The 16,849-nt window shown below is 47.6% G+C and overlaps 1 protein-coding gene across 2 annotated transcripts in view; it reads right to left on the bottom strand.

Moving 5' to 3' along the window:
- inpp5a (inositol polyphosphate-5-phosphatase A) overlaps positions 1-16,849 on the bottom strand; it is a 119,209-nt gene that overhangs the window by 82,355 nt on the left and 20,005 nt on the right. For both annotated transcript variants that reach the window (XM_028423466.1, XM_028423465.1), the window contains exon 2: positions 8,126-8,167. In XM_028423466.1, coding sequence (XP_028279267.1) covers positions 8,126-8,167 — 42 coding nt within the window. The remainder of the gene's footprint in view (positions 1-8,125; positions 8,168-16,849) is intronic.

The raw sequence follows: 16,849 nt of genomic DNA, 5'->3' as shown, positions 1-16,849 counted from the left end.
GTGGTGCTTTCACGGACCATTGGAAAGTTTGGCAACTAAGCATAACCGCACCTTTGAAATACAAGTGCATAAGGTTTTTTTAATAAAGTTTCCAGAGTAACCTCACACAGCCAGAACAGGATGGATCCAGAACAGCGCCAACAGCTCTGCAGCACATTGACTCACTATATACAGAACTTGTCATGAATTATTCAGGCAGGCGTGAAACTTCTATGAGTCCACAATTCTTCCAAAGTGACACGCTACCATATTTACACAAGACAAAGTGCCTCACTAATGTAGGCAGAAGGCACTTAGCGAGCTTGTTCCACAAGCTAAACGTCTCTCCCCCTCCTCCTCCTCTTCATCCTACTCTTCATCCTCAATCAGGGATGTGCCTACAGCTCTGTATGTACAGCAGGGTGTGACACACACACACACACACACGTCACCATCAGCGATGACAACCAACCACACCAACGACAACTGCAAGTGTTCCAGGATGTCTGCCGGGCTGATCCCACTGCCCTCAGCCTCTGCTGGTGGTCACTCTGAGTGCTGCTGCACCTCGCTGTCATAACGTTACTGTAACTGTCGTTACGTTTCTGCATGTTTCACTGAACGCAGCACGCACATGTAGGCCACAACAGGAGGACGTTAGTGTAATTAACACAAGCGCTAACAGCCACCGCGTCCTGCGAGCTGACGCGGGCCTGGAGTCAGGTGACCTGGTGTTTGTGAGCGCCGTGTCACAGGAGCTCTGACTCCTGATGGAGAATCGATGCCGCCGACTGATTTACAGCACTCACCGGCACTCACAGGGTGGCAGGCGGGGGGCCATACATCAGTGTCACAGGGCGGCGGGCGGCGGTGGCTGATGCTTCACCTCCCACACGTTGCATTATGCTCACTACAGTTCCAATCAAATAAAAGTAATGTATGGCAGTAACTGTATGGATTTTCCATCAACCTATGGCTTGTCACTTACCGCCGTGACCTACAGGGGCGCAAACTCGGAAAGATTAGAGCACCTCTCGACTCACTGTGGAAAAAGGTCACACTCCAGTGTGTGTGTGTGTTCATGGGCTGTAAATTCAGGTGTAAAGTTCCAGGTGATCATTTCACCGGAAGCCTCAGAGCGTCTCTCACTCTAACAGGAAATTCTGTTGACATTCCAGTGATGACGACTCACTGACAGGCCAAATATTGTCTGATTTCATGATGCATAACAGCATCAGAGGCGTTTCTGTCTCTGTCCAAACAGCCGTCAGCGGCTGTGACAGAGAGCGCGCCGCCACACGGGAGCGTTCTCCACCCTCACAAGGATGCTGCTGTTTGAAATGGAGGTGTGGCTCCTCCTCCTTCGCTCCATGATCCGACTTCATGCGTCTGACTCCCGTTTGTCTAAGTGACATATTTGTCAAAGTGTCAAAGTCGTTATTTACCTACACTGAAGTCATTTACAGAGAAGACAACACAACACAGGCCCCGAAAACAACCGTCAGAGACCACAAAGAATAACATGACGGCGCCTCAGAATGACCGAGTGCAGCATTTTAATCAACATGTTGATTTATAGCGCTGCTGATGAAACTCCTCAGCTGGAATGTGTACTCTAATATGTGTGCAGACACACACAGTGTGTAAACAGTGAAGGCACACTGATGACACCGCAAGCTTCTGCATTAGTTTACTTAGAAGAAGGTGACTTATGGCAAAAGATGTGACAGTCCGTATATCTGTCTGTCTGCTTTAAAACCATTAAAAGGGAATTAATATTACAAACACTGACAATAAGGCTCCATTCACACTGGAGAACGTCAGTCCAGCTAGGATTGAATCCAGATCGCCTTTAAGCTGGATACGTTCACACCTATTTTCAAATCTGGCTATCACACACACGTGTCCGCGCTCAATCCAGCTTCCAGGCTTGTATGTTGTCCTCCAAACCACTAGGTGGCGCCTTGTAATATACAGAGTCCGTTCAGGCCGCGGTAGGACTGCGAAAAATAAACTCTGGCCAAAGTTGTCGTAGTTCGACGGTTGTTTACATACGGCTTTTGTACACGACCCGTGAACCGGAAGTATCACGCGGCTAGCGGGATTCGCTAGCCGCATTTGCGTTCAGACCTGAGCCAGATGTAAGCCAATCCAGCTAGATCCAATTCTGAGATTGAAATCAATCCAGATATATCCAGATACGGCCTGGATTGATTTCTCCAGTGTGAACGGGGTCTTAGGCCCCATGTGAGTCTATCATGACTTCCTGGTTGCACAAAAATGTGCAAAATAATTTGTGATATTTTAAGGATGTTTTTTTCTGGATGTCACACATGATGCATTCAAGGGGGCTCAGAGTTTCAAGTGTAGCTGCCCATTGAAGTAAAGGTTGTAATAAAAGAAGATGGAGCTGAAACAAAGTGTCCACTGAAGTGAGACTTGTCCTCAAGTGTGTGAACAGTGAGCAATGAAAGCATGTGGACTGAGACAGACGCTGGGACAGAAGCAGACTCTCAGAGTGTGACTGTAAACACTTCACTTTTCTTTTTTCATTCTGGACTTAATGGCATCATATTAAAACTGGCTTCTTTAAATGGTTTTTAGGGTCAGAGGATATGTCCAAGTACTCACAGACGGCCTCTGATTAGAACTAATGAGGAGAGCCTGAGTCCTATTTCATGGTTCCTGTTTGGAGGTGGGAAGTAATCCGAAGGATCAGAGAGGACGTCTGTCCGCTGTCCAGCTCCAGCTAGACAAAAAACTGGAAACATTTGGACTTTCAGATGTAATCTGGAGTCAGATAAGCACCGGATCATCATCAGACTGGATCAGAGAACCATCTGATGACCTTCAGCAGAGTGCGTCTCTGCAGTCCACAGATCACAGGCTGGACGTGGGGACCTGACAGCACCGCTGGCCTGTGACGGCTCAGGGACGTTCCCCATGCAAATCCAGCGCGGTGTGATGCAAATAAAGCTGCTTTGCTTACGTGTAAATGACCGAGAAATCCCGAGACAGAGTCCTGATGCAGGGTTACACCGGGAGGAAGGAAATGAGGCAAAGAAAGCCGCTGCAGCTCCTTCGGTCACATCAGGTGCGGTTACAGATTTAAAGGATCAGGAGCAGGTCTGGCTCAGGAACCAGACGTCCTCATTCAAAGGTGTTTTATAGCTTTTTCCTGACATTTGACCCCTGACACTCTGTGGAAGTCTTCATCCCAGTGACGTGGTTCAAACATCTACACAAACTACACAACCTGCTGCACGTCTGTGATAAAGTGTCGGCAGGAAAACATGTGTTGCATTTATTTAAAATAAGCCTCTGAGCCAACTCCACATCCAGAACTCCGAGGTTCAGTACAGTTACTGCACAGACATGAAACACACATCGTGAGGAAGAGCGGGATCAGAGCTGTCTAACGAGGACCTGAGTGAGTGACAACACAAACCTGCTGTCATTTCTGTATGTGTGAGTCATCATCTGCCCAAAAAGAAAACTTCTATCAAAACACAACGAGCCGATCAAACGCTGAGCGCACACGCCTTTGAAGTGTGCCGTAAGCGGGAGCGCCTTTTCTCTGGTATTCTCCAGGATGTTACACTGGAACTGACCGAGACCGCTTCCCTTCCAGGCCTGTCAGTCAGCAGCTGATGCATGGTGCATGCACCGGTGTGCAGAGCAGCTGAGGATGGACCAGCACTATGCTGCAGCCGGCGCACACATTAGCAAGCTAGGCTAACCGCTTCGCTGCCCACAACCTCTGAGTGGCAGAGGTAGCATTAGCATGCTAAGTCCTGGGGTATGAAACATGTAGACTTGCTAGCCACAGATTTTTGAGTGGCTCAAATGTGGCATCAGGTCTTCACAGGGCTAACATCTGACGGCTAGGTTAACCATTTCCTACCGTCTGATTCAGAGTGTGTTAGCCTCGCTTACTGGCCACACCTTTGAGAGTTAAAGACAAAGTGTACAAATGTTGCATCAGGTGTTTGCAGTTAGCAGGTTAGGCTAACCCTTTTCAACTTCCTGATAAGAAGTGTGAAAAAACAGCGTGTGTAAACATGATTCAATGTGACACCACTTTGTCACAGACCTGCAGAGGGACTGTGTGAAAGGTGGCGTTGTGCGTTAGTGTGTGTAGGTATTTGAAGGACGTCCCTGTGAAGACTTCCAAAGATATTAAACAGAGGGAAGGACGGTCGGTTTGTCTCTGAGTGAAACATGCATAAAGGTTTTCAGAGCAGGAGGCTAACGGACGGATCAGAGGACACAGTGAGTGTATTGTGTGCGCAGAGGGATCACGGTGAGCGAGCGCAGCGTGGCTGATTGTAGTTAACTCCGGCCGGTTGTTCCCAGCTGAACAGAGTTCAGAGTCTGGTGCTTCTTTCCATGACGTCAGCCGGCAGCAGCGCGGAGCTGGCATGAAGCTACAGGCCTGGTTCACACAGGGGCACACCTCTCTGCCTGCAGGCTGCTCCTTCCCTCTGCTACACACACACACAGACACACACACAGAGACACAGAGACACACAGAGACACACACACAGACACACAGAGAGAGAGACACACACAGACACACACACAGACACACACAGAGACACACAGAGAGAGAGACACACACAGACACACACACACAGACACACAGTGAGAGAGACACACACAGACACACAAACAGAGACACACAGTGAGAGAGACACAGAGACACACAGACACACAGAGAGAGAGACACACACAGACACACACAGACACACACAGAGAGAGACACACACAGACACACACACAGAGACACACAGAGACACACACACAGACACACACAGACACACAGAGAGAGAGACACACACAGACACACACAGACACACACAGAGACTCACAGAGATACACACACAGGCACACACAGAGACACACAGACAGACACTGTGACACACACACGGAGACACACAGTCAAACACACACACACACACACACCACTCACACACACACACACAGAGAGAGAGACACACACACAGACACACACACAGACACTGTGACACACACACAGAGACACACACAGTCAAACACACACACAGACACACACATACACAGAGAGAGAGAGAGACACACACAGGCACACACACACAGACACACAGAGAGAGACACACACACATACACACACACAGAGAGGACACACACAGACACACACACAGACACACACAGAGACACACAGAGAGAGAGACACACACAGACACACACACACAGACACACAGTGAGAGAGACACACACAGACACACAAACAGAGACACACAGTGAGAGAGACACAGAGACACACAGACACACAGAGAGAGAGACACACACAGACACACACAGAGAGAGACACACACAGACACACACACAGAGACACACAGAGACACACACACAGACACACACAGACACACAGAGAGAGAGACACACACAGACACACACAGACACACACAGAGACTCACAGAGATACACACACAGGCACACACAGAGACACACAGACAGACACTGTGACACACACACGGAGACACACAGTCAAACACACAGACACACACACACCACTCACACACACACACACAGAGAGAGAGACACACACACAGACACACACACAGACACTGTGACACACACACAGAGACACACACAGTCAAACACACACACAGACACACACATACACAGAGAGAGAGAGAGACACACACAGGCACACACACACAGACACACAGAGAGAGACACACACACATACACACACACAGAGAGGACACACACAGGCACACACACACACACACACACACACTCCTGCAGCACAGTGCAAACAGAATTCCTCAACAGCCGTAACAGGACACATTTTACACACACACACACACACACACCTCTCATGATATCTACTAACGTCAATGTCAACCACAACATGGAGGCCGGGATCCCCTGGCAGGCGGCGTGTTGCTGCATGCTGCTGACGGTAACCATTACAGGGCGGGGTGAAGGTAACAGAGGCCGAGCAGACGTTTACCTGACTTTCAGAACGAGCTGCGAGTCTTTGATCAGCAGAGGTTTGTTCTCATAGATTTTCATTATTTGGCCTGAAAGCTTTTTTTATAAACTACAACACTTTAAACTTCAACTTTAACTGGCTGACGTTTAAAGATTAACCCTCAGAACCCCGGCCCATTCCTGGATGTTTTTTTTTTATTATTGAAATAGCAGGCTGCTCTAATGTGATATTTATGGATTACAATGATTGATTTTACAGTATCAGTATGTGCAACACATTTTTTCCACACAGGTGTGATACGAGCTTCACATACTTCAGATTACAGCCTCCACAAACCAGTTTTTCTCTCTGATCTGCACATAAACTGTAAAATGAACTGCTGTTCAATGATCCTACCTGTTATATATATATATACACACATATAGCCTATACATAAATTATTTTAAGTCTCTCCTTTGCATCCAGCCCTGTGTCATATTTTTGATGTACTGCAGCAGAGAGGCTATAAAAATATAATCCAAACCTTCCGGCCTGAGCAGCTTCATTGCTGTGAGTGCTGAATAAGACAGTATATAGAACAATATACAGAACACTGCAACACACCAGGAAGCTGTGGAGGAGGCCGTATTTCACCGACTGACTGCCTGACGCTCTTTACAGCGAAAGCTTTCTGAACCCTGAGCATGCGCCACATCAGCAGGTGGCCCTTTGTTTGAATCGGTTCAGTTCCAGTGAACAGCAACAGGTCGACAATGTTATTTTTAAAGCTGTCATTCTGATTTCCAGCACGCTCTACATGCCTCCACCTCACCACTCAAATTACTCGCTAACGGCTGTGCTGAGGTTACAGCAGTCACCAGCTGCTGTGTGTTTCATTATTTTACCGTCACCACAACCAAAACCGAGGAGCAGAGACTGCCGACGCCGAGGCCACACGCTCTAAACCAAGACAGCGGCTGAATGAGTGATCAATAACATGAAGAGTGATGATCACAGAGAGGAACTCACAGCGCTAACATGCTGCACGCTTCTTCTACCGTCTGATATGAAGCATGTTAGCACAGCTTGCCAGCAACACCTTTGTAAGTGGAACTAAAATTAGCAAGCTAGGCTAACCGTTTTCTACTTTTTGTTGTGAGGCATTTAGCATTTTGCTAGCCACATTTTTCTGAGTGGAATTTAAATCCCCGCTTTCTGATATGAAGCATATTAGCCTTGCTTGCTAGGTAAACGTTTCTCAAATGTTGCATCACATTAGCATCACATGCTAACCATTTTCTACTTTCTGATATGACGTATATGTGGGTGGATTGTTTGGGGGCTTGCAGGGGCTTCTGGGTAATATATCCCTATCCATGCAGGAAAAAAGAAGGTTTTTTTTAGCCTTGCTTGCTAATGTTAGCATCAAGCTGCAACATCCATACATTAATGCGATTCGTACAGGCTCAGGGAGCGGCTTCTGCTCACAGACGCCGTCGGCAACAAAACACATTAGATGAGACGAGTATGAAGCATCAGATCAAACTACAGTCAGTCCCTCATGTAACAACAAACGGCGCCCAAAGAGGAAGCTGATGAAGCAACACACAAAGAAAACATAAAGCCTCTAATCACACAGAATGATACATCATGTGTATACATGTGTTGTCAGACGCAGCACGGGCCTCTCAGAGTGAGTCTGTCACTTTCAGAGAGCAGTTGCTCAGTCTCACCCTCTCACTCACTTCCCCTAACCCAGTGGAAAGAGTTGTGGTTAGTCAGGGGTTCCTATGCAGATCAAAGATACGAACCATGACTGAGCGCGAGCTTCACACACACACAGAAGCAGATCACAGTCAGTCTGCAGGATTCTTCGTTAGCCGTACACAGCACACGTCTTCACTCAGCTTCATGTACAGAAGGAGTCACATGACCTGTCCTGAAGGTGTGTCTGTGGACCCTGTCCCATGACCAGGCTGAGAGCCCAGTGAAAGATGTGAAGCTGGCGTTCATCAAAACAAAGCGAGCACTCTGTGTGCTTCTCCAAATGTAAAAACAAACATCACTTCTATTGATTAATGACAGCCCATACGGATCGTCACACACTGCTGCGTCCTGCTCCGGCCTGGTTACCGTCTATAAACTACACTGATGGCATATTAAAGCTGTAAAGAGGCGGCTTACCTGGTAAAACTCCCTCAGCCATGTTTTCTGTAGGTTTTCAGGCTGGAAAGAGACAAAAAGACAAACTGTTAGACAAACATGGATAAGCTCCCATCTGTGATCATATCTACTGTCATATCATGCCACATGTTCAGGTGCTTCAGGTCTCTGTGTTTGTGTCCAGGCCATTGTGAGGATCAATACTTTAAGTTCTCATCTAAATCCTCATGATCTGCTCTAAAGCAATGATCAATAAATGGAGATCTGAACTGGAAACAGCAACATTTTCAGGACATCTTCCTGTTAAATGACTGATTACTCATGGACAATCAATCAATAGTTCAAACAATCATCAGCTGCAGCATGAAGAGTTACACCTTTAAAAACAGACGGCACAGCGTGTCCAGTTACTTTTGGTCACATGGTGTAGCAGCACATACAAAATGAGCTGTAATGGTTCATTTTCTGCCCAACAAATAACCAGAGATGACTGCGTCCAATCATTCACATCAGATCAGATGGTTCCTATCAACACCGCGGTGCTTCAGTCCAGTTCCTGCTTCCTTTTCTCAGGGTCACACATCGCCACCGCATCGACCGCCCTCTCTCTCTCTCTCTCTCACTCCCCCTCTCTCTCTCTTCCACTGTTAAAGGCTATTCCCAAACCTGGACTTCATTTGGTTTGTGCAGTGGAAACAGAGACAGGACCCTGGGCAGTCTACCATTTAAGGAGAGATCTCCCTATGTCGATAACTAGGTCTGATGAGTGTGTGTGTGTGTGTGTGTGTGTGTGTGTGTGTCTAAAATAAGAATACACAGGGGATCTGCAGGCTCTGCTGCTATCTGTAAAAAAAGCTCTAACATAAGGAGCTGTAACCTCGAGCAGCCTCAACAAAAACATGATCATGTTTCTGATATTGATCTTCATCTGGTCGCAGGTGGGGGGGTGATTATCCCAACTTATGACACAGACATGACACCTGGCTGTCACACCGCAGAGTTTCCTTCATGCACTGTGGCTTGTGGATGGCATGTCACAACCTGAACCCTGAACCACTAAAGACTTCTTCAATGCTCATACAAACCGCAGGTTGCTAGGCAACAGGAGCAGCATGTTGTGATAAACAGGAAGTCTTCCACAGACACACCTCTGACGACCACGTCCCCTGAAGAGGGAGCTATGTTTACCCCAATGCTATGCTATGCTAAGCTAACTAGCCCCAAACACAGTCCTCCTCAAACGATTCCCTCAAGGAGTTAAAAAATATCACACCTGTAATGATTTTTCTAATGATATATTAAAACATGGGGTCAAGATCTTATCCTGGAAAAATGTTGACATTTCCAAGGGCACCTAAACGTCTCAGGACTTAGTAAATGTGTGTGCAGCATCGCCCCAGCCTCAGTCGGATCAGACAGAGCAGAGGTCTATATAAGGACATGAGCAGTGGACCTTGTCATCAGTCACATGGATGGAGGAAGAGAAAGGAGAGAGTGAGACGGAGACACATGTGAACAGAAAAGGTTGAAACTTCAGACTCTGATCCGTGGACGGCCGAGATCCTGGTGATCACAGCATCCAGAGACACGACAGCAGCTGATATTTTTAGCTCTTTTCTCTGGGTGTGTCCCTCAGGACCGCCATAAGATCTGTCATTTGAAGGCTGTCCTTACATCACACAGACACTCAGAGCAGGACGGAACCTCTCGAACATCTCCGTCTGTCAGTGTGTGTGAGGACGAGTGACCGTCAACAAGTCTCGTCAGGGGAACGTGTGTCCTAGATCATCAGAGCTTGAAGTGGAGAACAGAGAACAGCAGCAGTGGATCGGTCAGATGTAGGCCAGGCCTGCAGCTCTGATGGGTCAGGGTGGAGATGTGAGGTGGTTCTGATGGGACAGATGTTGGCGGGCTCAGAGGAGGAGCGCCGGGCCGTCGGAGGCCTGAGCCCTGGAGGGAGAAGTGGGCTAATAGCAGAGAAGGAAAAGGGAGGACGAGCGGCGTCTAAATGTGTCCGCCGCCCGCCCTCCACCTATCAGAAGTTAATCTGCAGTTAATTAGAAAGTGGGGCTGTGCAGTCTCAGAGGCAAAAATAAACCCACACACCCCTCCATGCACACCTCCTCCTCTTCCTCCTCTGGTGCGCTCAGATCTCTCCACCTCCTCTCTGTTCTGTGCCTCTGTTTTCTCAGCCGATGGCCTACTTCTCACAGAGCGTGGGGAACTCAAGACACTGCAGGAAATCAAAAGGTGGATCTGAAGTCCTCACTCTAACAGACATATCATAAACCTGCATGCTGTTCAGAAAAAGAGCGACTTCATCCTTCATCACCTGCACAATAGTGGACAATATGGAAAGTTTCACTATGAGCACACAAACCTGACAGTCTAGCCTGGTTTGACTCATCTCTGAGCTGAACAAATACGAAAGTGTAAAGCAGAGAGTGGACTTACTTCAATGGGGAAGTGAAAATGAAGGAGCGCGGGCTGAATTCCAGGAAAAGTTTCATTTTTATTTTGAGCATTTTAACGAATCACCCAAACTAACCAGGGTTTGTTTTAACTATTCATTCAGACAAAATCTAATCACAGAGCAGAGAGGTGATCTCAGTGACTCTGAATGCAGCATGGTTGATAGTCTGAGGGTTTCAGGGATTTTCACACACAGCCATCTGCAGTGTTTACAGAGAGGTCTGAAACAGAGAAAACATCCAGCGAGCAGCAGCTCTCTGATGATGTCAGAGGTCAGAGCAGAATGGTCAGACTGGTTGGAGCTGATATAAAGACAACAGGAAGTCAAAGAAGCACTGGTTCCAACCGAGGTCTGCAGAAGAGCATCTGTGAACGCACAGCAACATGAAGCAGATGGTCTACAGCAGCAGAAGAGAGCACCGGGTGCTGCTCCTGTCAGGGAAGAACAGCAAACTGAGGCTGCAGCTCACACAGACTCACCAACACTGGACCATAGAAGAAGAAGAAGAAGAAGGAACACTGCTGGTCTGATGAGTCTCCATCTCTGCTGTCCTCCGCAGTCATAAGATCTCCTTCCCACTGGGAAGTACCACTGGGATGTGGTGGACCAGGAGATTCACATCATGATGTGAGGCTGACAGATCTGCAGCAGCTGTGTGATGCTAACATGCTAATATGGAGGCTAATCTCTGACACCAAGAATGAAGGCGGCTCTACATGGAAAAGAAGGTTCAATCAAGTACTAGGGAGGTGAGAGTGTTTGAGGTTAGACCACATCGGGTTGTCTTGTTAGCAGAAGATAAACTGACGCTGGCGCTGTGATGATCTCTACCCACAGGACGTGATGAATCAGCTTGTAAGCAGAAGTTGTTTGAGAAGCCACGCCTCTCCGTGCAGTGACTGCTGTTGGTGTAGCAGAGGTCACGGCCTTCAGCCCTCCCTCCTCAGTCTTGGTAGGTCGTGACCTGAGGTGCCGGCCTCCCTCAGTGAGACATTCTTCGGCCGGCCCCGCCTCACTCACTCTTACAACAGTCTGTTTAACCTCAGACTGTTAGGGGAATGACGTCAAGGCCCGTCCCGTTAAAGACCCCCGTGGTGATCTGCTGGGAACACATGGCCGCCACATGAGTCTCCTCCTTCTCCTCCTACTCTGAGCCTCCCTCACACTGTTTCCTCATGGCCTCCACTTCAGCTGCAGTCTTATTAATCCCCATTCTCAAGTTCTCCGACCAGCACGGGGCAGGAAAATGACTTTATTTTTAAATAAATAAAATAAACCGATGCACTGCGGCTTGCAACTTCCATAATTGAAAAGAAGAGAGTGAGGATGAGGAGTCTTAAAAAAGAAACGGTTGCTTGGTTACAGCAGACACACACACACACACACAGGTCTACTGCAGGGGAAAAGCTACAAACCGAGGTATAGAACGGTGGCTCTGACACACACCTTCACTCTAAAGAAAATGGTCAGGACGAGCTTTATTATTATTATCATCTAAATGATGTGGAGCACCTGGGAGCTAATACTGCACACTACTATACAAACATAGTGTTTAAAAGCATGAAAACAGCTGAGGAGAAGTGACACAAAAAGTCACACTAATGACGTCATAAGGGGTTAAAGTTCAAACCAGCATAAAAGATAACCTGCAATATTAAAATAAGTAAACAAATAAACAGAGGATGTGTAGGAGTGTGTATAAGTTCTTCTTGCCTACAGACTGTGCTTCACTTATTTGCCTGAATTTGGATTAACAGTGAGTTCAGGTGGACTCAGATGCTTGTCCAGGTTTAGGCTGATGTCACATCGTCACATCTTCCAAGTTTCAGCCACAGTGGAGGGACGTGAGAACTACAGATACTACATTACCCATCATCCTTTGAGCTCTGCTTGTAAACTATACCCAGCACTCTCACGGAGGGCTGGCAACTTTCTCACAGATATATTATACCTTTGTGAAAGTGTTTGAGGTTTCTGAATCAGCCTCGCACTTAAAGCGGGCGAGCAGCCCTGAACTTTACACAAACAAGCCGGACGGGGGAAAACCACAGATGGAGCAACAGAGACGACAACAAAGTCTAAATAATCAATGGGGCAGCGTGCTGACAGGCGAGGGAACAGAAACTCATATGGATACTGACATACTATAATGTTTTACCAGTGACTTTGACTTTTTACAGTTTGTTATTGAGTTTGTTGCTGATTGTGGGTTTAATTAGAACTTTTCCTTCATAATAAAAAAAGAAATCAAGCTTCTGTCGCATGTTTATGTCCACTGTAAGGCTGAGGGCTGATGAGAGGAAGCGGATTTTCCTCTTTTCAGATCATAACCACCTCATTTGTTATGCAAAACCACAGAATAAATCAGAGGCAGCAAACAAAAGAGAATCCTGAGGAGGACAGCCGGCGCAGTGACAGCACCTCATTTCAAAACAACCTAATTAATAAGAACAAAAAGGTTGTGGGTTGAACGTCACAGGCTTTTTATCCAGCCCATGTGGCACAGCTCTGTGTGTGTGTGTTGACAGACTGTTTGAAAGGAGGCTGTTGGCTTTCAGGGGAGCGGGCAGCTGACTAAAAATACCCCGGCTCTGTGGAGGAAGCAGAGCAGCTGAAGAATCAGCAGGGGAATCCGTGGATTGGCCGGCCTCGCGTCCTTCAACAGGTTGCCGGCGATGCCGCGCTCTCCCCGAACGACTCAGGCTCTCTGTGACGCAGAGCTGTGTGTTCCCTCAGTGTTTTATGCGAGTTCACATAAAAAAGCTCATTATGGAGTTAATTAGAGCGAACCCACACAGAAACACTGAATGTGAGCCAGGGCCCGGGAGACGACTCCATCCTTCATCCAGAGGGTGACGGCGTGTTGGGATGCTTCAAATGATCCGCCTGCTGCATCCTCACATCCGCTCCATGCCCACATTTTATATTTAAACGCTCTTTCTAATTTACAGAAACAGTTAAAGCTGCTGGGAACTAAAAGTGACAATATGTTATGCAAGTCCTTGGACCGCCACCATATCATGGTGGAGGGGTGCTCGGATGATCCTAGGAGCTATGTTGTCGGGGGCTTAATGCCCCCAGCAGGGTCTCCAAAGGCAAACAGGTCCTGGGTGATGGGTCAGACTAACAGCAGTCCAAAAAAGCCCCTTATGATAAACATGATAAAAAGATCCGTGGCCGCGCAGCGCGGGCCCCACCCTGGAGCCAGGCCTGGGGTTGGGGCTCAAAAGCGAGCGCCCGAATGAGCGATGTGGGGCCGAGCTCCCGTGGGCTCACCACCTGCAGGAGGAACCGTAAGTGGCCGGTGCAAAGAGGATCGAGCGGCGGTCTGGGTGTCCCTGCTTAGACTTGGACTGTCCAGTTCCAAAAGTCTGATGAAGATCCACACAAACTGTGAGGATCATTTCTTTGAGCTTTGTTTGTGCAGACAAACACACAAAGTGATCATCTGACTCCTCATGATCTGCTCTAAATGAATGGAAGTTTGGACTGTTTTTCACTGTTTGTCCATCAAATGTCAGATTAATCATGGACAATCAATCAATAATGCAGACAATCATCAGCTGCAGAGCTAGTAGACTGCTAACAACTAAAACCAGACCAACATGTGGTGTCCAGTTACACTGTGTGTGTGTGTGTTTGTGTGTCTGTTGTTTCTCATTATATGTTTAATTTGCTACATGACCACAGACATGTGACCATACCAGTTAATTTCATGTCAACCTGCTCGCTCTCTGGTGTCTGTGTGTGTGTGTACTCTCGCTCTGCAGCCAGTGAATTCTCTGCAGGATGGAGAGCAGCTGAATGACTTCAAGCTCTTAATGCTGCTTAAACACATGTATTCAAATAGGATCTGCTGATGGCAAAATATTATTATAGTAATCGCATAAAAGCGCACGCACACCCACCCATTTTAGTGTGAATCGACACTGCAATCAGCTGGGATTTGTGTAGATCGGGTGTGATCAGAACACAGGAAATTACAGCACTGAGAGCGACCGCAGCTGTGCGGTTGGAAAGCCTTCCCCTCTCACTGCATGCAGCACATTCTAACCATTCACACACCTCCACGGAGGGACGCAGTGTGTGCACAGTAACCGCTCAGGTGCTGCAGTGCAGTCAAACCGAGCCGTCAATCATCTCCTGGTGAATTATTTAAACATTCCTGTCAGGATAAAAACAGTCCTTATCAAAATGACTGTCTGCCGAGCCGCATTGTGCAATAACAACACACCCCAGGCCTCCAGGGGAGCACCGCACTGCTACTATGTGAAAAGTGTGAGCTCTCCCACTCACACCTCTGCCGTGTGTTACCCAACACAGGCAGCAAACTCTCTGCAACGCTGTGATGTGCAGGGCTGACTGTACTGCAACAAGTCTGAGGAAACCATCCAGGGAGGGGGCGAAGAAGAGCGTGACGAAGCAGGTACGAGTGTCACTGGTGGAGCTAATATCAACGCTGAGCAGAGCCTGAAACTGAAGTGTATGAGGTTTACACGTTGAACCACAGGATCTGTGTATCATTGCACAACCAGTAGGGAGCCGATGTGGCATCATGCCCGCCATGTCAGGCCAACGCCACAACAACAAAAACACGAGGAGGAATCTGCATCGGGTGGTGTCCTCCATGATGATCTGCTGGATAAGCTCTGTAAACTCTGTCTGCTTCTATTCCTCCACAGTGCCTGGTGTTAGTAGCAGCAAGCTACAAGCTAAAAACAAACCCAGTCAGTGGACTGTAATCCAGCAGACGGCCCTCACAGTAAACATAACTAGGTTCTACAGCTCCACTAGAAATGATGCTTTTATGCTCAAACTATGCAAAGAGACAGGAAGAGAAACACGTGGAAGGTTCTGGAGAGAAAACTAGTGAGAGATGAGTCTGAAGAGCCGAGAACAGCTGCAGAGACACTAGTGAAGGATTTAACCAGGTCACTAGAGTCCTGCATGGGAATGGACTGCCAGACTGCAGAGAAGACACCTCCAAACCAGACTGAAGTCTGCTAGAGACCACCTGGAGACAGAGCACCCAGACTGAAGTCATTTGGTCAGATGAAGCTGAACTAGAGCTCTGTGCTCACAGAGATGTTGTCTTCATGTGGAGACAGAAAGGAGAGGCTAGAACCCAAAGAACAGGCTTCATACAGTCAGACATGGTGGTGGCAGGATGATGCTGTGAGGAGGACTCAGTCAGTCTGGAACTGTGGATCCTGTCAGGGTGGAAGAATCATGAAACAAGAAGACTGTCTGAACATCTGAAAGAAACCCTGAAGCAGTCTGCGGTCAGACCGGGTCTGGGTCCTGGTTTTCTCTCCAACATGACGACGACTCAAAGCAAACGTCTCTTCTAGTGAAGAACTCCCTCCAGGAGAGCAAAGGGTTACTGACTGACCTGCACAAAGACCTGACTGAAACCTGACTGAAGGTCTGAGGAGTGGACTAAAGACCAGGGTCCATGCAGGAGACCATCAGGTCTGGAGGAGCCTGATAGATTCACCACAGAAGAAGAATGGACCAGGACTCCTCAGGAGCCTCAGACGTGTTGTAAAGCCACAATAAGAGCTCTGTTTAAATATCAGGCTCATAAAACACACACAAATAATCAAGTGGAGAAGCAGCGGCTTCAAGTGACACAATCAGAACCTGACAAGTGAGAATAAGCTCAGCTACAGATTACCGTCACACAGCGTCCAAATAAAACACAACAGAGGCTTCAAACATGATCCAGAATTCAAAATGTCATAACACCAAAGTACAGCTCATAACCCAGGAGACTGAATGCTGTAATGACATATGTACTTAATAGCTGCATTCAGCTACACAGAGCTAATCATGACTGATGGAGTGTGATTACAATCATTAAACACGTCCTGCCTGCCAAACACGACCACACACGGCGCAGCCGGTCATTATCCCGGTGATGCTGAAGCTCCGACTCTCCTGCTTCTTCTCTGTGTGTTACAGAGAGGAAGGGTGTGTCTGCAGCTTCAGATGCCACACACACCCAGCGCACTGTAATTACAGCCAGAAACCAAGCGAAGACAAAGCCTCTCCACACTGTGGAGGCCCACTGAGCATCTCTTTGATGGAACGCCTGTGATTAGAGAGAGCTGAAGGATGCTGCTTTCACACTCATGCACATCACGTCAGCTCTGGTGTTCCCAGACAGAAACATCTCTGTCTTTTAATCTTGGGCGTCATTCTGTGTAGCTTTCTATTGACCTAATAAAGAAATAAATATCACTCTTATCCATAAAGATAAGAAGCTTTTC

Source organism: Parambassis ranga, chromosome 15 (assembly GCF_900634625.1).
Source record: "Parambassis ranga chromosome 15, fParRan2.1, whole genome shotgun sequence".
NCBI classification, from domain to species: domain Eukaryota; kingdom Metazoa; phylum Chordata; class Actinopteri; family Ambassidae; genus Parambassis; species Parambassis ranga.
This window is presented reverse-complemented; position numbering and strand designations above follow the sequence as displayed.